Here is a 21,525-nt window from a genome sequence, read left to right on the forward strand (position 1 = left end):
AACCTCAATTCGAGGCCCCCTACGGCCCCCAGCTCGAACATCGTTTCTGTGTCCACCAGTTCGACCATCAATTTGGCACACCCTATGATGTCCAACATCAATTTGGCTCCTGCAAGTCGAGCATCACTTTGGCGCCCCCTAATTCGAACATCAATTTTATGCCCCCTTGTTCGAACAACAATTCGTCGTCCGCTCATTCGAACGTCAATTCAGCGCCTGTCAAGTTCGAACAACAGTTTTGCACCCCTAGGGCCACCTAATTCGAACATCAATTCATCATCGCTCCCCCCTATATAGTTCACAAACCAATCCAGCGCCCCTAGTTCTAACATCAATTTGGGGCCGCCCCCTAGTTCGAACATCAATTAGGTGCCTCGTAGTTCGTACATTAATTTTCCGCCAATCTCGGTCTAACTTCATGTGATCAATGCACGAACATAGATTCGGCGACCCCTAGGTCGAAAACAATGTGACACCCCCTACGTCGAACATCAGTTTGACGTCCCCCCTAGTTCTAATATCAATTCGACGCCTTCTCATTAGAACGTCGATTCGGAGCTTCTCTAGTTCAAATATCAGTTTGACGCCGCCTATTTGAAACTTCCATTCTGTGCCCCCTACTTTGAACATCAATTCGGCTCCCACTAGTCCGGCAGCCCAGGAGGTTTATTCAACCGAAAGCCGGACAAGCAAATGACCCCATAGCTGGATGGCATGGACCTTGAAGTTTACAAAAATGCATTGCTGCCGGGTTCTATGCGTGGTCTTCCCTCCGAAATGACGTAATATATGACGTCACTACAAAATGGCCCTATTTCACCATTTTTCAGACATTGTACACATAGCATGAAATCAAGGAAGAATATCTCAGCCAAATCATGCTTGTTTTGTATGAAACTTTCACAATGTATTGTTCGAGTAGTGCACAAGAGATATGCAAAATTTCACGAACAGAAATTATTGTTTACATATGCAAATTACGTAATGAAATTTGCATATCATTAGTTTTGGAGATTTCTCGCATAAAAAATTGTCAAAAATCGATTTAGAAATTTATTTTCTTTTGTAGTGTACTTTATTTGATATTTTTTCTCTCAAGCATAATATCATTGTCTTCATCTATATCTCTACTTTAAGAAAATATATAACAGTAATTGAAAAAGACATTATAGACTGGGATTTCAGCCCCCTTTCCAATATGGTGCGCACGTAGAAATCGTGCGTTTTTGGCCTATTTTCACCATATGGCTGACGTGTGCGAACGATATGCCTACTTTATTGATGTTTCCTGCATTTTGCATGATATTAAATCTTCCAAACAACATATTTTCTTCTTCATTATGTCTCTGGTGATCAATCAATGATTTCAGCAAAATTTGATTGCCCACTGGGCAGTCTATAGGCTACGTTTTCAGCCTAGTTTTCAACAACGAACCTATACCATGTATGACTGCATCGTTGTAGTCGAGTCGGATAAGGGGGTTTCTATGTACCATCAAAACATTTTTCACTCAATGTTTTGGTATTTGCCTAAAGTGTCTAGTTAATAAAACTTGATGTTCCCTTCCCAAAATCGTGTCCAACGGAGTTCAAAATTGATATCTTTGGCGGCCCTCTTGGACATTTTTAATGAAAATCAATTATTTTCATATTTTATTGCACAAAGTCTGACAATGGGAAATTTTAAATCAATACGCATTTCACTAGGATTTGGATAGTAGAAATCGGTTGAAATTGTTTTCTGAATAGTCCGGTTAATATATTAAAAAAAGAATTCATCAAAAATTTTGAACCAAAATGTTCAAGTGCATTGACATCTATCTGTTTCATCTTGCATCCGATCGCCTTTGTTGATGTGCCTAACATGCAGAAAATAACGTACTTAGCGATCGATAGAAAGGTATGTATTACTTGTATCATGTGTATGAGGGTAAAAGGCATTTTCTACACAAAGCAATTTTTATGATGATTAAATCTCTTGAAAAAGATAGAAGTTCGAGGCATTGCTCTGCATTTTCATTTTGCATGCAATTACTCTCGGGCACCTTAAAGCATAGTCCCACAAGAACCAGTAAAATGTTACATACAGTACCATACCATTATCCATAGCTTGACTATTATGATATCGTGCTTTTCGGAGCCCCCAATGTGGTAACATTTTGTTTTGAGTATGTAATTTTTTCCTTTAAATCACTTTTCTCTATCAGCTACATATAAAGAAATTGGGGCATAGCAAAGCCTAACCCTCAGGGGGCTGCCAAAGTCACCCAATCTTTTTTTTCGTATCTTGCCAGTTTCTCGGAAAATTAGTCATTTTGAGGCAAACAGTGTTTCTGCCTTGCGGTAAAGCCCTTGTTTTTGTTTTGTAACCACATAAAGATGACAAAGTAGGATCTTCTTTATCAGTTACATATGTCTATTTTCATTCTTTATTGTAAAAAAATGCAATGTTTGAGCCCCCAATCAGACAAAAGGGCATTTCTGCTATATAGTAAAGCTAGCTTTGATTTTGGAAACCACTTTGAAATAAAAGAAGAGGCATTTTTTTCTATCAGCTACATGTAAAAAAAAGTGCGGTACATCGACTGCTACCTTCTTCAGAGGCTCCAAGATTGGCAGATTTTCCCCATATTGGAAAAAATATGGAAAAGGGGTGGGTGACTTTCGGAACCCCCGGAGGGGATAGACTTTGCTGTGCAACCATTTATTAGCAGCAGATTGAAGAAAGTCTACTCCTTTAATTCCATGTAGTTTCAAAAGAATGAAACTGGCTTCACCATATAGCAGAAACGCTTTTTGCCTGAATGGGGGCTCGAAAATAGCACATTTTCCCATAAACAGGTAAAGTATGGAAAAAGGGTAGGTGATTTCGGCGACCCGATAAGGGGGGTATGTTCCAATATGCCAACACCTCTTTATATGCAGCAGATAGAGGAAACTCTACTCTTTCGTCTCCATATAGTTTAAAAGCAATAAGAGTAGTTTTACTACATAGCAGAAACCCCTTTTGCCTCAACGGGGGCTCGAAAATAGCATATTTTCCCATAAATAATTAAAATATGAAATAGGGTAGTTGAATTTGGCGACCCCCCAAGGGAGGTATGTTCCAATATGCCAACACCTCTTTATATGTAGCAGATAGAGGAAACTCTACTCTTTTGTCTCCATATAGTTTAAAAGCAATAAGAGTAGTTTTACCACATAGCAGAAACACTTTGTGCCTTAATGGGGGCTCGAAAATAGCATATTTTCCCATGATTTTGCAAATTACGTAAAAGGGGCGGGTAACTTTGGCAGTTCCCAAAGGGGGAAGGCTTTATGGTACCAGCACTTCTTTATATGTAGCAGATAGAGGAAACTCTATTCTTTTGTCTCCATATAGTTTAAAAGCAATAAAAGTAGTTTTACTACATAGCAGAAACACATTTTGCCTCAATGGGGGCTCGAAAATAGCATATTTTCCCATAAATAGGTAAAATATGGAAAAAGGGTAGGTGATTTCGGAGACCCCCTAAGGGGGTATGTTCCAATATGCCAACACCTCTTTATATGTAGCAGATAGAGGAAACTCTACTCTTTCGTCTCCATATAGTTTGAAAATAATAAACGTGGTTTTACTAAATAGCAGAAGCACGTTTTGCCCAAATGGGGGCTCGAAAATAGCATATTTTCCCATTAATGGGCAAAATACGTATAATTATCGGGTAACTTTAGCAGTCCTCAGAGGGGGTAGGCTTTGCTGTAACAGCACACCTTTTTTGTAGCAGATAGAGAAAACTCTACTCTTGTCTTCACATAGTTTAAAAACAATGAAAGTGGCCGTATTACATAGCAGCAACACTTTTTGCCTCAATGGGGGCTTGAAAAAGCATATTTTCCCACAAATAGGTAAAATATGAAAAAGGGTGGGTGATTTCGACGCTCCCTGAAGGGGTATGCTTCAGTATGCTAGTAGCAGATAGAGGAAACTCTACCCTTCTTATCTCCATGTAGTTTAAAAAGAAAGAAAGTGGCTTTATTCCATATCAGAAACGTTTTTTGCCTCAATGGGGGCTCGAAAATAGCATATTTTCCCATGATTTTGCAAATTACGTAAAAGGGGCGGGTAACTTTGGCAGTTCCTAAAGGGGGTAGGCTTTATGGTACCAGCACTTCTTTATATGTAGCAGATAGAGGAAACTCTACTCTCTCGTCTCCATATAGTTTTAAAGCACTAAGAGTAGTTTTACTACATAGCAGAAACACCTTTTGCCTCAATGGGGGCTCGAAAATAGCATATTTTCCCATAAATAGGTAAATATGGAAAAGGGTAGGTGATTTCGGCGACCCCATAAGGGGGGTATGTTCCAATATGCCAACACCTCTTTATATGCATCAGATAGAGGAAACTCTACTCTTTCGTCTCCATATAGTTTAAAAGCAATAAAAGTAGTTTTACTACATAGCAGCAACACTTTTTGCCTCAATGGGGGCTTGAAAAAGCATATTTTCCCACAAATAGGTAAAATATGAAAAAGGGTGGGTGATTTCGACGCTTTCTGAAGGGGTATGCTTCAGTATGCTAGTAGCAGATAGAGGAAACTCTACCCTTCTTATCTCCATGTAGTTTAAAAAGAATGAAAGTGGCTTTATTCCATATCAGAAACGTTTTTTGCCTTAATATGGGCTCCAAAGTGGCATATTTTCCAATAAATGGGTAATAATGGTATTTGCCCTTTAACTAAGCAAATAAAGACATACATATTGTCATGAAGCGTTACAGTATTATCGGTATATTATATCCTCTTTCGTGTCGAATGCTGATATTTTGAAATAGTTGTTGATGTTAATGATTGAACAGATAGATATCAATGCACATGCAAATTTTTGACCAAAATCATGCCCATTTCGGGATAAATTTTATTTCAAAATATATCATCAGAAAACGAATTAAATCGATTTCTACTATCCCAATCATAGAGAAATGCGTATTGATTAAAATATTGTCCCATTGTCAGACTCTGTGCAATAAAATATGAAAATAATTGATTTTCATTTTAAAAAAGTCCAAGAGGGCCGCCAAAGATATCAATTTTGAACCCCGTTGGACACGATTTTGGGAAGGGAACATCAAGATTCATTAACGAGACAGTTTAGACAAATACCAAAACGTTGATTGAAAAATTGAGTGAAAAGTATTTTGATGGTACACAGGAACCTCTTATCCGACTCGACTACAACGATGCAGTCTTACATTGTATAGGTTCGTTGTTGAAAACTAGGCTGAAAACGTAGCCTATAGACTGCCCAGTGGGCAATCAATTTTTGCTGAAATCATTGATTGATCACCAGAGCCATAATAAAGAAGAAAATATGTTGTTTGGAAGATTTAATATCATGCAAAATGCAGGAAACATCAATAAAGTAGGCATATCGTTCGCACACGTCAGCCATATGGTGAAAATAGGCCAAAAACGCACGATTTCTACGTGCGCACCATATTGGAAAGGGGGCTGAAATCCCAGTCTATAATGTCTTTTTCAATTACTGTTATATATTTTCTTAAAGTAGAGATATAGATGAAGACAATGATATTATACTTGAGAGAAAAAATATCAAATAAAGTACACTACAAAAGAAAATAAATTTCTAAATCGATTTTTGACAATTTTTTATGCGAGAAATCTCCAAAACTAATGATATGCAAATTTCATTACGTAATTTGCATATGTAAACAATAATTTCTGTTCGTGAAATTTTGCATATCTCTTGTGCACTACTCGAACAATACATTGTGAAAGTTTCATACAAAACAAGCATGATTTGGCTGAGATATTCTCCCTTGACTTCATGCTATGTGTACAATGTCTGAAAAATGGTGAAATAGGGCCATTTTGTAGTGACGTCATATATTACGTCATTTCGGAGGGAAGACCACGCATAGAACCCGGCAGCAATGCATTTTTGTAAACTTCAAGGTCCATGCCATCCAGCTATGGGGTCATTTGCTTGTCCGGCTTTCGGTTGAATAAACCTCCTGGGCTGCCGGACTACACTAGTTCAAACATCAATTCAGCACCCCCTCCCTAGGGCCCCTTAGTTCGAACATCAGTTTGGCACTCCCCTAATTCGAACTTCAATTTGGTGCGCCCCGTCCCCCTTCGACTCTTCCAACTTGGAACATTAATACGGCGCCCCTCTAGTTCGAACATCTATTCGGCATCCCCTAGCCTAGTTCAAACATCAATTTGGCGCCCTTAGTTTGTACATGAATTTGGCGCCCCCTAGGGCCTCCTACTTGGAACATTGATTTGGTTCCCCCTCGTTCGAATGTCATTCGGGGTCCCTAGCTCGAACATCAATTTGGCCGCGCCCCCTAGTTTGAATATCGATTCGGTGCCCCCTGGTTCAAACATTAATTCAGCTCCCCTAAGGCCCTTAGTTCGAACATCAATTTGGTGCCACCTAGTTCGAACATCAGTTTGGCACCCCCTAGTTCGAACATCAGTTTGGCACTCCCCTCTTAGTTCGAACATTGATTCGGTGTTCCCTAGTTCAAACATCAATCTGACCCCCCCCCCGTTCGAACATTAATTTGGCACCGCCCCGACCCCTCATAGTTCGAAAATTGATTCGGCGTTCCCTCGTTCGAACATCAATTTTGCGCCCACTATATAGTTTGAACATCGATTTAGGACCTCTGCTACTTCGAACATCAAATTGGCGCTGCCTCGTTCAAACCTCAATTCGAGGCCCCCTACGGCCCCCAGCTCGAACATCGTTTCTGTGTCCACCAGTTCGACCATCAATTTGGCACACCCTATGATGTCCAACATCAATTTGGCTCCTGCAAGTCGAGCATCACTTTGGCGCCCCCTAATTCGAACATCAATTTTATGCCCCCTTGTTCGAACAACAATTCGTCGTCCGCTCATTCGAACGTCAATTCAGCGCCTGTCAAGTTCGAACAACAGTTTTGCACCCCTAGGGCCACCTAATTCGAACATCAATTCATCATCGCTCCCCCCCTATATAGTTCACAAACCAATCCAGCGCCCCTAGTTCTAACATCAATTTGGGGCCGCCCCCTAGTTCGAACATCAATTAGGTGCCTCGTAGTTCGTACATTAATTTTCCGCCAATCTCGGTCTAACTTCATGTGATCAATGCACGAACATAGATTCGGCGCCCCCTAGGTCGAAAAAAAGTGGCACCCCGAGGTCGAACATCAACTTGGCGCCCCCTACGTCGAACATCAGTTTGACGCCCCCCTAGTTCTAATATCAATTCGACGCCTTCTCATTAGAACGTCGATTCGGAGCTTTTCTAGTTCAAACATCAGTTTGGCGCCGCCTATTTAAAACTTCCATTCTGTGCCCCCTACTTTTAACATCAATTCGGCTCCCACTAGTTCAAACATCAGTTTGGCGCCGCCTATTTAAAACTTCCATTCTGTGCCCCCTACTTTGAACATCAATTCGGCTCCCACTAGTTCAAACATTAATTCAGCACCCCCTCCCTTGGGCCCCTTAGTTCGAACATCAGTTTGGCACTCCCCTAATTCGAACTTCATTTTTGTGCGCCCCGTCCCCCTTCGGCTCTTCCAACTTGGAACATTAATTCGGCGCCCCTCTAATTGAACATCTATTCGGCATTCCCTTGCCTAGTTCAAACATCAATTTGGCGCCCTTAGTTTGTAAATGAATTTGGCGCCCCCTAGGGCCTCCTACTTGGAATATTGATTTGGTCCCCCTCGTTCGAATGTCATTCGGGGTCCCTAGCTCGAACATCAATTTGGCCGCGCCCCCCTAGTTTGAATATCGATTCAGTGTCCTCTAGTTCAAAGATCAATTCAGCTCCCCTAAGGCCCTTAGTTCGAACATCAATTTGGTGCCACCTAGGTAAAACATAACTTTGGCGCAGCCTAGTTCGACCATCAGTCTGACCCCCCCCCCCTTAGAGTGAACTTCAATTTGGTGCCCCATAGCTCGAACATCAACATGATGCCCTCTAGTTTCAACATCAATTTGATGCCCTCTACTTCGAACATGATATTATTTGACGCCCCACTTGTTCAAACATCACATTGGCGTCCCCCAGCTCGAACGTTAATTTTGCGTCCCATAGTATTAACAGTAATTTGGCGCCCCCAGCTTAAACGTCAAGGCCCCTAGTTCGAACATCAGTATGGTGCCCCCTATAAGTAGAACATCACTTTGGCACCCCCTAGTACGAACATCGATTTTACGCTCCCTAGTTCAAACATCGATTCGGCGACCTCTTGTTCGAATATCAGATGGGGGCCCCCTTGTTCGAACATCTATTTGGCGCCCCTAGTTAAAATATCAATTCGGCTCCTTTAGGCCCCCTTTTTCGAATTTTTACTTTTGCGCCGCTCGTTTGAGCATCGGCGCCCTCCAAATTCGAACTTCAATTTCGCTTTAGTTGCAAGCGGAAATGACAAACTTAAAAAGAAAAAGGTAATGTTATTTATAAACAACATGTAATCATTTCCACCCTTGAATAGCATTCTCTAACAATTTCTGAAATGGATAATATCCTTCTAAACAATATACGTAAGAAACTAACGAGAAAAAACAAACAAACGATGGTCATTATATATATATTTTTTTTCTTAAGGATGTTTTATTATATTCTCTCAAATCAAAATACACAATCAGATTCTATAAACAATTTGTACAAACTATTGAAACATAATTATAAATTATACAATAAATCCATTACAATTTAATTATACAAATTATACATCAAACTTCAAAGATACTAGAAATTAATACTAATGCGTTTCAGCAATTACAAAATGAAATATTAACAAAATATATGACATGATAAGAGAGAAAAAAAATATGCATACAACAATCGATTCTACAATAGTAATGATCACGATCATCCGGTATACCATCGTTTTAAACATGATCATACTAGTCATGATTTATTATGATGTTTGACCGTAAATTATGGGGAAGATAACACAGTCCAGCACTCACCTTGAATATGGGAGAAGGGGGAGGTACATCATATATCCCCTTGATCGACACCCACACAAGACCACGTGGCTTAGTTGTAGTTATTCAACAACATATCATAGGGAAAATGAAATAGAAATACACCTTGTGGACCCCCGGTTCGGCCTCAGTATTACTCGTGGCCTTATCCTTCTCTCCATTGCAACAGGGATTACGGCATTGGAACTCCCCTCCATCTACTCTTTTCACCACTCTTTCTTTTATGCTAGTTTCCGATCTCACTTACCCTTCTTAATCCGCTCATCATCAGTTGAATTTTAAATTTTGTTTTATCATATTCCTTCTTTTATGCTTAATAATGTATTCATGTATAGATTTATCCTTAAACGAAAATTCTTGCAAAAGCAATGATAAGCGAATATCCATGTCCCGATAGTGTAATGCCCGTAACGACAAAAATTAGGTATGATAAAAATTATTCCGAAATGAGAATTATTAAAATTCAGGCAGAATAAGCAGGGAGGCATCGGGATATCTTAAGGGCATGATAACGTCATGGCCACTCTTTATTTTAGAGAGCAACCCCGTACTTCAGGTTGATGCGTATTTGCTGGTGATAACCCCAGATAGGTTAATAATGATAATGAAATGGATTTTTAAACCCCAAAGATACAAAAAATAATCTAAAGCGCTGAAATTGCACTATATTTGTTAATTTATTTCAACAGACAACTTTACTCACAGCATATGTGGTGCTCTCATGTTACATAACAAGTGGATTGCCACTTGGAGGTCTCGCCTGCATTACGCAATTTAATATAGCAGCAGTAGTGCTGACTTTGAAAAACAACTCTTGAAAAGTCATTTACAGGAAACCCCCACAATTCATACGATAAAAATGTTATGTTCATTGACCCTAAAATTTGACCTTGGTCTTGTGACCAGAATCTCAAGCAGAATGTTAAATGATACTTCATTACTCTAATGTCTATAAGTTCCATGAAAATGATCTTCACCTTTCAAAGTTTTGATGGCAATTCAACAAATACCTCCAAGAACATGACCAAAGTTCGTGGACCTTAAGGAGAACAATGAGAGACATTTATATTGTAGAATACCTAATTTCATTTCAAATATACACATGTATGTAAATAAGTGATATTTTTGACAAACGTTGATAATAGTGATTACTTTACATCCTGTGTACTACAGGAGCCAGTTCCATGCAACGTGTTATAATAACAAAATTGCAATAACAGTTTAAAGCAAGGGAAATCCATCGATTTGATTGGCTGATATAGTACACTCGTTATAGAAATTGGGAATGTGTTATCATAACAAGTCTTTATGAAACGGGACCTCTACGTGGTGGACATTGTACATACTAAGCTCTTGATCCTGACGTTCATTGTCCACTATTTGTGTTCTGCAGCCCACATATCTTCTGTGGCAAATGTTTCCAATGCTCAGAACCTAATTTTTCTTTCATGCTCATACTTCAGATTTTCTGTGTTCACGTTTGTTGTTCTGCATGGATTAATAAATGCATGATTTGTTGTTTTACTAGGGTTCTACATTTGAATAATGCAGCATTATTTAAATGTAGAACCCTAGTAAAACAACAAGTCATTCTTATAACAGCTGTTCAGTAGTTGCTTAACAGTTTTACCAAGTGTTTGAAATCTTAAACACTTATCATAAAGTTGAATTTTTAACACTTAATTTCAATAGATATCAAGCATAATCGTTTAAATTTTTAATCACTTGTTTGAAATACTATGTAACTAAATTTATTTAACAGCTTTAACTATTAGATTTCCTTAGTTGTTTCCAATTGTTTGAAATAATTAACATCTAGGCCTATAGTTCATAATACAGTAGACAGCATTTTACTGCGTATTATAGAGAAATTAAACGTAACAGTGGCAGAAAAAGAGCTTGATTATGTACTGGGTAGTTTGGACAAGATCGATTCCTTCAACATTTGATTTGACCCTTCACTGTTCCTGACATACGCCGGGCATTCCTGAAAGGTAAATGCCAGTTTTGGTAACGATATCAAAATGAGTTCGTACAGAATCCAATGAACTGACCACCAAAGTGTCTGTTTGTATAAATAAAACGTATGTGCCAAAGGATTCTGAAAGAAATTGTGTAATTGCTGAGAAATCAGCAAATAAGCACAGGATTCGGGTCAAGGCGTCGGGCCCGACATTCAAAGCAATGACTATACGTACACTGTCGCACGTGCGCTTATCTGTGTTGGTGATCTTCTGCGTTGAACATTTTTCAGCGTAGATTTCAAGATTTTACGAAGTTCAGTTTATGTAACTGTACCAGATCTAGATCCTCGATGATATATTGAAAATTAAGCCTTGTTTTACAAACTTTCTCAAGAAATCAGTGTTTACTGCAACTACTTGCATTTCTCTTTAAACTGCAAGCTCACAATTGAGACTTAAAGGGGAATCCAACCCAAATAAAAACTTGTTTTTATAAGGAAAAGAAAAATCAGACAAGTTGATAGGTGAAAGTTTGAACAATATTGGACAAGCAAAAAGAAAGATATGAATTTTTAAAAGTTGTAAATATTGGTAATCACTATACCCATGGAGATTTCAAATTGGCCGCATATGGGATGTCATAGTGATGTAAGGCAAGGACTACTCTTCCATGTACTCCAATACATATTATGGCTAAAATGTCATTTTTCCCAAAAGTTTTATTTCAAATTATATTTTTCTTTCATGAGGACATAAAACAATATACTACATGGGTTATATTAAGATTACTGCCCCAGGGGAATGGTTACTTAGGAGAAAACCACAAATCCCTGATAATAAAGTACATGGCCTATGGGAAAGTTGTCCTTGCCCCTTGTCATAATTTACTTACCCAGTTGCCAATTTGAAATCTACATAGTATTAGTGATCTCAATTTTAAAGCAGCCATAACTTTCTTATTGCTTGTCCAATTTCTTTCAAACTTTCACCATTCTGTTTAATTTATTTTTCTCCTTCCCAACACAACATTTTATGGCCAAGGCTGGATTCCCCTTTAAGTTCAGTGGTCTTGTTTTGTGGGTGCACCGGTTGATATTTTGGTAAAAAATATATCTTCTTTCCGATCCCTTGTTTGACAATCTGCGGGGTCTGTAGAGTGAGTCGTCGTTTTCCTCTTATCATAATATTACCTTCGTGTAGCTTTACTCTATCTGTTACCTGCATGAATAATATTTCATAAAGATATTTTTGTTATTCATTGAAGTATCTCTTTCCCGCCTTTATCTCACGTTTATCAGCATCTTAATAAAAGGATCTGTTTTAATGTAAACCTTACAAATAATGTGATAGTCTCTACGACAAATAACAGTGGAAACGTATTTCAAAATTCAAACAGTTCAAAATTATTCATGTTTTTTCTCTAAAAATAACCAATGCTTTATTGATTGAATAAAACAAACAATAATATGCCATACTTGATCATTGTTATGTTGCATTTATGTGGTTAGCGCTATATAAAGATATATAATTATTACCAATTGTAATTATTATAGAGATGCACCCAAAATATAGGTTTGATAAAAGCAGACAAAATATTGATAGACATCTCACCTTCATCATGATGTCATCAAGATGATGGGCATGCGCACTAGCGATTAACTCCTCACAAAGGGCTTGGATGAACCACGATCCGTTTTGCTTGTCACGTAGCGAGAAATAGCCTGTCAATCGAAGAACATTTTGCAAAGTTAACCAGGACCTGGGGTCCGTTGCAGAAAGAGTTGCGTTTAAACGCAAGCCAAAAAATCAATCGCAAGTCCAAAATGCGCGCTGTTGATTGGTTGAAAATCAAGTTGCGCCTAAATTTTCAGAGTTGCGATTGATTGCAACTCTTTCTGCAACGGGCCCCATGCCTTATAAAGAGTTAGGATTGATCTGATCAGCCACAAGTATGGAAAGCCAGCAACGTCAAAAACTAGAATTCATGTTAGAAATATATGTATATTTAGATATGATGTATGTTTCATACTTTTATTGTTTTCTTGATCGTTATGCATGGCCTTTGTTTACAAAAATACATTGTGCATATTTCCTGCATAAAATAATATGACATTGATGGATTTCTATTCAGTTAAGATTGATCAGATCAATCTTTTTAAGACGGAGTTCTGAGCTTATGATCTCGTTACATAAGAAATACGATGGTATTCATTGACTTAAACGTTCATTTGTGCTTCCCTTTTCATAGTTTCTCCTTTACCAACTCTCTATCTGCCTCTTCTCACACCTGTTATTTTTTCTTCCGTAGGAAGTGCTGCAAGAAACCATTTTTTGCAATCAATTGCAACCTTCAGTTGAAAATATAAAAGTGATACGTAAATCGTAACTAAAGCAAATCAATTTTAACTTGTGGCAGACCAGCAATCAATTGTAAAGTTTGCAATTAATTCAAGACTTGTGATTAAATTTAAAATAATCGGACGGGGGGGGGGGTGAGGTGAGGAACAAGGATTTTACAAAGTTGGGGGGGGGTTGGGGATTTTGTACGAAGAACAATGATAACTTCCCACCAAAAGGTCTTCATCGCCAACTAATAGTGATTTATGGAAGGAAATAAATTATTTTTTTTTCAATTCAATTCGGCTTATTATGAAAAGACATTGTAAAACAGTCCGAAGACTGGCACATACAAAGTTAACAGAAAAAGGGAAAATACATTATATTATTGTATATACGTAAGAATTAACAAAATATAATAGTAAGATTAAATATTGCACTCGAGCCCAAAAAGAGTGAGTTGTTGTGAGTATGAAAGAGATGACGGATACAAAATCATACGAAGAGCTCGTTTTTGTCACTTTGTGTTTTAGTGATTGCAGACCCCCAAACCGGAATACCAAACTCCAACAGTGGACGAATATACACTTTGTAGATATTTACGACATCATTCTTATCAACACCAAATTTTTTGAGAATGCAGAGGACAAAATGTTTACAAAAAAATAAATAAAAGTTTATCATCCCAAAATGCAGGTCATTTTGTTAAACGAAACAAATGACAAGCAAAAAAAAATACATATATATGCAGAGGATATACAAAATGTTAACAAAATATAAATAAAAGTTTTCACCCCAAAATGCAGGTCGTTTTGTTAAGGAAAAAAACACAAGCATAAAAAAATGCATATATGTGCCTCTAAAAAAGAGGTATGGACTCGGTCTGGGGGACCGTTTCATCAACATTTTTGTCTGACAAGTTGTCAGATCTGACATCTTTCCTTGATTCTAATTGGCTGAGAGGCACTGTTACTATAGTAACTGTCGGATAAAATGGGACTTGTCGGATAAAACGTCCGACAAGTCCTTTCATGAAACGCTCCCCCGGGACCGTTTCATCAACATTTTTGTCCGACATGTAGTCAGATCTGACATCTTTCCTTGATTATGATTGTCTGAGAGTCACTGTAACTATAGTAACTGTCGGATAAAATTGGACTTGTTGGATAAACCGTCCGACAAGTCCTTTCATGAAACGCTCCCCGGATGTGCGTCTACTTTTCTCCGCCACTTCTTGGAATGCCACATTAGCCCCCTTCCCCCTCTCCTTTCACAGAGTGAGCTCATATTCTACGTCATATCATCCTGAATGTGTTCCTAAGTGTAATTATTTACTGGCTGCACCTCTCGAAATAATACTATCTGGTTCTCACTTTGCAATACCATTTCTGTTTATTATAGAATATGTAGAAAATCAGTATGGCACACCGATCACGCCCACCACAACACACATCTTTACCCCCCCCCCCTCTCCCACATATCTTTACGACCCCTACACGAGACCTGTCACTCATCTCACCCGTGGGCCTTGGGAGGGCGGGACTCACGTATAGCGACACCGTTGGTTTTTGTTTTTGCAATTATGACCCCCTTTTAACTCCTTGCTATAGCAGTTCCCAAGCATATAATTTTCATCTCTTTGTATTGACGATCACGTTCTCACCCGGTCTTTAGCCGATTTCAGTCGTCAGTTCTCAAGACCCTCATTTCATGTTAAATTCCAGTTCACCCCCGTTTGCAGAGGGCCAAAGAGCCTTTCGAAGTCCGTTCTCAATTAAGGGTATATTTTCAGATGGGGGGGGGGGCAACACGTACACGCCTAACCCAGCTAGTGCCCCCTGGACATCTCCCCTAAACTGATACACCATATTTCTCTACCTTCCCCTCCCTCTCTCCATCTCACACACATATCTTTACAATCTCACATAAGCCTTGAGAGGTCTACTCTTTTGGAAGCACGTACGGTAAGAGCAAATATCTCGAAACTCCACTCTACCTCTCTTTCTTTTCTCCCTTACCACGCTGGTAAATTGCCAATTCGTCCACTGTCCAGTCATCAATTCGTCGAATCACCATTTTGTCTATGACAATTTCGTCTCGAAATCAGTTAGTCTAATATCCATTTTATTTTCATTCAGTTTGCCCAATTAATACTTAATCGAATTAGACCGAAAGTACAGACTACTAAATGGATACTGGACCAACTAGCTATTAGACCATGATATTCGACGAGCTGATGGTAGACAAATGATAGTAGACGAGAGGGGAATTGGAAGAATTAACATTGGACCAAATGGAAACAAACCACCACGCTTACCTTCTGGAGTAGCATGAGCAATGTAGACATCGGCATTATCTGGTACCCCACCGTCGGTATCCACCTCACTTCCTTCTATGTTATCAGGTGATGCTTTGACCATGGACCTATCTGGTTTCGAGCTTTCCCCTTCGTCTGTGGCCAGTTCAACTCTTCCATCTCGCGTTGACCCATCAGTGCTCACGATGTCATTGCTATTTTCGGGACCTTCTTCAGGGCGTTTGTTATTTGGGGAAGCACATGGAGTCACTTTATCTGTAAAGAAAGACCAAAAGGTACAAAATGCACCCTTCCATAACGTATAGGAAAGCGAGGACACATACTCTTACAAGATTGGACGCTTGTGGGTTGCACCCGGGGATGCTAGGGGAGAATACAATCTACTATTCTACTGTGTTGTAGCGCCGTCTGAACTGGATTTGAAGCAATTGGAATGTCTACAGAATTGAGGACTGTCCACGTATTACCAAATTAACGTCCTCAGTTTGATGGTGTGCCGTTGTACAGGTCCACGGTAGGTGGCAAATGCCTACACATGAACATATACGATATCTTATTGGTTGAAATTGAATATAGGTTTAATATTATCGATTTGCCAATCGAATGTTCCTTGTCTCCAAAATCTTAAAAGCTATAATCCCATAAACAATTAATCGGATTATTTTAACAAATAATATAGGGAAACGAGAGTCAAACATGTAACTGATCCCCCCCCTTTTTTTTCCCGCTTAATTTTATAAAGCAGTTATATCCGGGAGTGATTATGTACACATATTATAAGTCAGTATGCAACTGACATAAACAAGGGAGCTAATATCACATAGGCCTACACACTTTTTGTATTTTATCATATAAAATATAAACTTTTTTGCATGATAAGCCTCCACTAAATCGAAATAAATTGATAAGTTCACATCCTACATGAGGAAATATATGAGATGTTTGAATTATTGCAGGGGGAAATACATTTTTTTTTATGGGGCGGGGGGGGGGGGGTGGCAGGGGCCCTTACTTGCCATTACCTCCTCTGCAGGCCTGGAAGAACATGATCTTTGGTTTTCCGATCAAGGCAGGACAGTTGTTCCCCGAGAAGATGTTCTTGATTTCCTCGACGGTTACGACTTTCTGGTCAGTACCAAGAATTCCTTCTGGAACCCCGTGGCTCATGAACACTAAGACGACTGAGGTGTGGGAGTGCAAGATGTTCTTTTTTAAGCTATTTAGCTCCATTCTTATTCCCTTTGAAAGAATGACAAATTAATATGAAGGTAAATATCAATATCTCCTTGGCGAATCAGCCACAGACTCTCCAGACATTCACATCAAACATTCAGTATAAAGAATAAATCCTATCGGGTACCCATTCACCTCACCTGAGTCGAGTGCGGCACAATGTGGATAAATTTCTTGCCAAAGGACATTACGCCATGGCTGGGATTCGAACCCACGACCCTCTGTTTTAAAGTCCAAAGACTAGTCCACTGGGCAACAACGCTATCCTCTCTCTATATATATATTTATGGGTGTTGGTGTGGGTGTGTATGTTTACAGTGCGTCTCAAAAAAGGGAAACCGGGATTGTCATGTCTTCTTTCTTCATTTTTTTTCTTCAAAGGTAAATAAATTATGATATTTTATTTATAAATTCGTATAATTCATTTATTTTTCTTCAAGATACGACGACCGTGCTTGTTCGAGGAATTGCTCCCTAGCATTTCCTTTGTATTCTTTGTTAGGATTCTCACTGATCCTTAAAATGAGAGTGGATAAGGATTCACATGTAAGTTTCTGCGCAAATCGTTTCTAATAAGCCTCAATAATTTTTTCTACGCTGTATTGTTTGTAATCCAGGCGCGGATCCAGGAGGGGGCCGAGCCGGCCCCGCCCCCCTATTTTTCGACAACCTGCAGAAAAAAGTGTACTCTTTACCTTGATAGAAACTACGAAAAACAGAAAGAAAAGTAAGAAAGAGGTATTTTACCCATGATGTGTAATTTACAGCCTCGTAACGACCGGCCCGACCCCGAAGGAAACAAAAAAAAAGGTGAGGGGAAGAATTGGAAAATAGACTTTATATAAAAATTTTCACTCGCGCTTCGCGCTCGCATTGCCTGTGTAATTAAGCCCATTCAAGAGGGTTAAATAACACTACTATATAACCAATATATATACAATATACAATATATCCAGTTCTGATATCAATTTGCACACAATTTTTTAGCTCGCACATCAAGCTTTCATTATTTTGTTTGATTTACACAAATTGTTAATGTGTATCAAAACGTTCAGCTCGCGCTGTGCGCTCGCATTGTTTGATTTGTAAGAAACCTATGCTCTTTGGAAATTCTTACCAAAATTTGTCAAAATGCTCCTTTATCATCTCAGTATATAAAAAATTAAGCTCATGCTTCGCGCTCGCATTTAATTGTTTGAGACACACAGCTTGTTTATTTAAATAAAAACACGCTGAGACTGTTCATTTTTTCAGGTCGGAATATCAGAAATTTTGAACTCGCGCTTCGCACTATCATTATTTAATTGGTGATACTTGTATCCTCTTCATTAATCACTAAAAACAGTCCTAATTGAGTCACTCTTCACGTTATATATGATAAAATTAAGGCTCGCGCTTCGCGCTCGCATTGTTTAGTTGGATACTTATCTTTGTTCATGATTATAAAAACTGCTCTGAATCTTCAGTTCTAAGGACATAAAATATCAAAGATTTTTAGCTCGCGCTTCGCGCTCGCATTATATATTAAGACCACATGAGATATCTTATATTGTTTATAGCAATAAAAACTAACATATACTTAAACCTTCAGTCTTTAGTTAGGACTACCCCCTGAAAAACCAACAAAAAAAGCCAGATTGTAGCGGCCAATCGAGAAAAATGTTGATCAAAATATTTTTCGCCCCCCCCCCTGTTGGCGAAAGCTGGATCCGCCCCTGTAATCTGCCATGCGTGAACGATGTGCTTGGCTGTTGGTTTCAAAATCGGGATGAGATTCCAATTTTGCCATGAGAATCAAATTTACAGCAAACAATACATTTAATAATTGTGAAATCTACCTCTGAAAACAGGTTTCATTATTTGTGGGACGCACTGAATACATCTTATTTAAAACGATTAAGTAACGTATGTGGGTCACTGAGAGAGCAGGGAGCGTGTTGTACGTAAGATGTAAGAAGGTGTGTCTATTGGATCAGCAATTGTAACTTGATGGGGAGGGGGGTGGGGGAAATTGAATAATCACATAATTCATATGCCAAAAAGTATTACCTCAGCAGTTAGATTTTGAGCTTCTTTAGGTGAATAGCCAATCTCCTTAAAGACGTGCTTAACATTGAACAAATCAATATCAGAGCCCTTCCTTTCAATCGCTCTGTCTGCTTTAAACAGGTAGTTGTTCAAAATGAAAGCAATTCCTTTGTCCGGTTTGTCCATAGGGTAGCACTAAAAGATAGTATGATGTAATAAGAGGCCAGACGGTACCAGAAGTTAAAAAGAATAATCAAATAAACCACAAATATTACAAGTAATCACTCATTTTAACATGATCTGGGCATTGGCGGCGGAAGCCAAAAATTTTAGGAGGGGACAACCAAAAAAAATTTGACAAACAAAAAAAAAAGGTTCTCAACCCAAAAAATTTAGGGGGGAGGTAGGAAAATAAATTGACAAAGCAAAGCAAAGCAAAAAAAAAAGACAAAAAAAATTCATCAACAAAAAATTTAGGGGGGACCGTCCCCCCTCCTCAAATTTAGGGGGGACACGTCCCCCCCGCTTCCGCCGCCTATGGATCTGGGGCCCGTTCCAGAAGGCGAAATCAACCGCAAGTCCCAAATGCGCGCTGTTGATTGGTTGAAAATCAAGTTGCGCATGATTTTTAGAGTTGTGATTGATTGCAACTCTTTCTGCAACGGGCCCCTGATCAACATGACACCAATTTTGACACCTATTTTCTATAACCATTTTGTCCGAGTTTATCACCATATAAAATCATAAATGAAATACATGAAAATCAAGAAAATACTTACAATGGGGGATAGCCCATTCGCAACGCACTTTTTTACATTTCAATTTCATTTTTACAATTAGTATCTGTCGATTGACAGATCATCTAATAATGAGAACAGAAAAGAAACATATGATACAAAATAAAAATGAATCACCATTTCCCTGTTTAGTTCTATAGACGTATCTGTCAGGATGGCTTGCTTCATTTCTTGGGCTGAATAATATCCGTCGCAATCAAATGGAACGTCTGTGTGAACAACGTCTGTGTGAACAAGACAAGAAAAAATAGAAAGCACAAGCAAGCTCGAGAAAATGTAGGCATGTGTGTGTGTGTGATGGTGTGTGTGTGTGTGAGAGAGAGAGATGTGCAGAGAGGAAAGGGAGAGAGGGAAAGACACACATGGCCTACTACTCTATACGTTCTACTTGAAATTACGACATAGTTGATTTTATACTCTGTTATAATTATGGTTCCTACAGTATGATGGTAATCGTAGGATTCAAAGGAATATATCCTTTAATTATTTTGTTTTAAGTATTGGACAGAGTAGAACCGCATTTTCCGAAAACTGAGCTCCAATTGGGATTCAATTTAATCTCTCAACGTTTTCTTTATTATACATTTAAATAAATTCCACTTATTTATGTATTAACTGACCATTCATACTCTTTTTGTATGATATATCTATATCTTATTGTTCAATTCGCTCCATTTTTCAGTTTCTGTATTTTGATATCAAACTCTCTAATAAAAAACTCAACGAATTATTCATTTATTATTTCTTTAGCATTTTGCATTTCTAAAATATCATTTAAAGTAACTTGTTTCATGATTTGTGTCATACCTTTTTGTAATCATAGAATTTCTTGTGATTTTGTTATTATAGTAGAACATTTTCAGCCTGAGAGTTGCCTCCTTATGTTGGTTTTGATGAACCAGTTCAATTAAACTCAATTCAAATCCGTTTTAAGTGAGGAGTGAAATAAGGGAATCATTTGGCTCGGTGGTATATGAGAGCGAGAACAAAATTTTACCCATCGATTAAAACAAAATGGATAGAGCCCGTAGTATGCAAATGCGCACACAACCTTGAAGCTACAGGCCTACTCCATGACACGATCAACAGCATATGGGACCATGCCAACGCTATTAAAAAAAATGCACATGGAAGTGAAAACCCAGAAAGAAAAACCAGTAAGACCCATTGGCGGCGGAAGCCAATAAATTTAGGGGGTGTCCACCTGAAATTTTTGGATGGACACATGTAAAAAATAGGACAAGCGCCCCCAAAAAAAATGACAAGCAAAAAAAAAAAAAAAAAAAAGGTTATCAAAATAAAATTTAGGGGGGACCGTCCCCCCACCTAAAATTTAGGGGGGGGGGGGACACGTCCCCCCCGCTTCCGCCGCCTATGGTAAGACCAGTAATTTTTTTTTACTGGTTTCCAGTATAATTTTACTGGTTTCCAGTATAATTTTACTGGTTTCCAGTTTATTTTTACTGGGCCAGTTGATTTTTAACTGGACCAGTAAAAATCAACTGGAGACCAGTTCCAACAATTGCATTCCAGTTGAAGCAATTAGTAATACCAGTTAAATTGTTTTTCATTAAACTGGTGTTACTGGTCCAATAAATGGTTTCCAGTAGATTTTTACTGGTTTCCAGTACATGTTTACTGGACCAATTCATTTTTAACTGGACCAGTAAAAATGAACTGGAGACCAGTTCAAACAATTGCATTCTGGTTACTGGTCCAATAAATAATGATCATTTAACAAATTATGAAAAATGAATCTTGCAATTCAGACAAACTTATTATCGTTATCATTTATCATGGTTATCTTAATTGCTCTTATGATTATCACAATTATTATTATTGTG

General features: G+C 38.4%; 1 protein-coding gene across 1 annotated transcript in view; it reads right to left on the minus strand.

The window, feature by feature from the left end:
* The window catches only part of LOC121417581, a 50,868-nt gene that overhangs the window by 17,614 nt on the left and 11,729 nt on the right, over positions 1-21,525 (minus strand). The window contains exons 8-14 of the mRNA XM_041611316.1: positions 19,799-19,905; positions 18,906-19,079; positions 16,646-16,862; positions 15,624-15,878; positions 12,581-12,690; positions 12,013-12,187; positions 10,016-10,044 (exon numbers count right to left, since the gene is read on the minus strand). Coding sequence (XP_041467250.1) covers positions 10,016-10,044; positions 12,013-12,187; positions 12,581-12,690; positions 15,624-15,878; positions 16,646-16,862; positions 18,906-19,079; positions 19,799-19,905 — 1,067 coding nt within the window. The remainder of the gene's footprint in view (positions 1-10,015; positions 10,045-12,012; positions 12,188-12,580; positions 12,691-15,623; positions 15,879-16,645; positions 16,863-18,905; positions 19,080-19,798; positions 19,906-21,525) is intronic.

Source organism: Lytechinus variegatus, chromosome 6, assembly GCF_018143015.1.
Source record: "Lytechinus variegatus isolate NC3 chromosome 6, Lvar_3.0, whole genome shotgun sequence".
NCBI lineage: Eukaryota > Metazoa > Echinodermata > Echinoidea > Temnopleuroida > Toxopneustidae > Lytechinus > Lytechinus variegatus.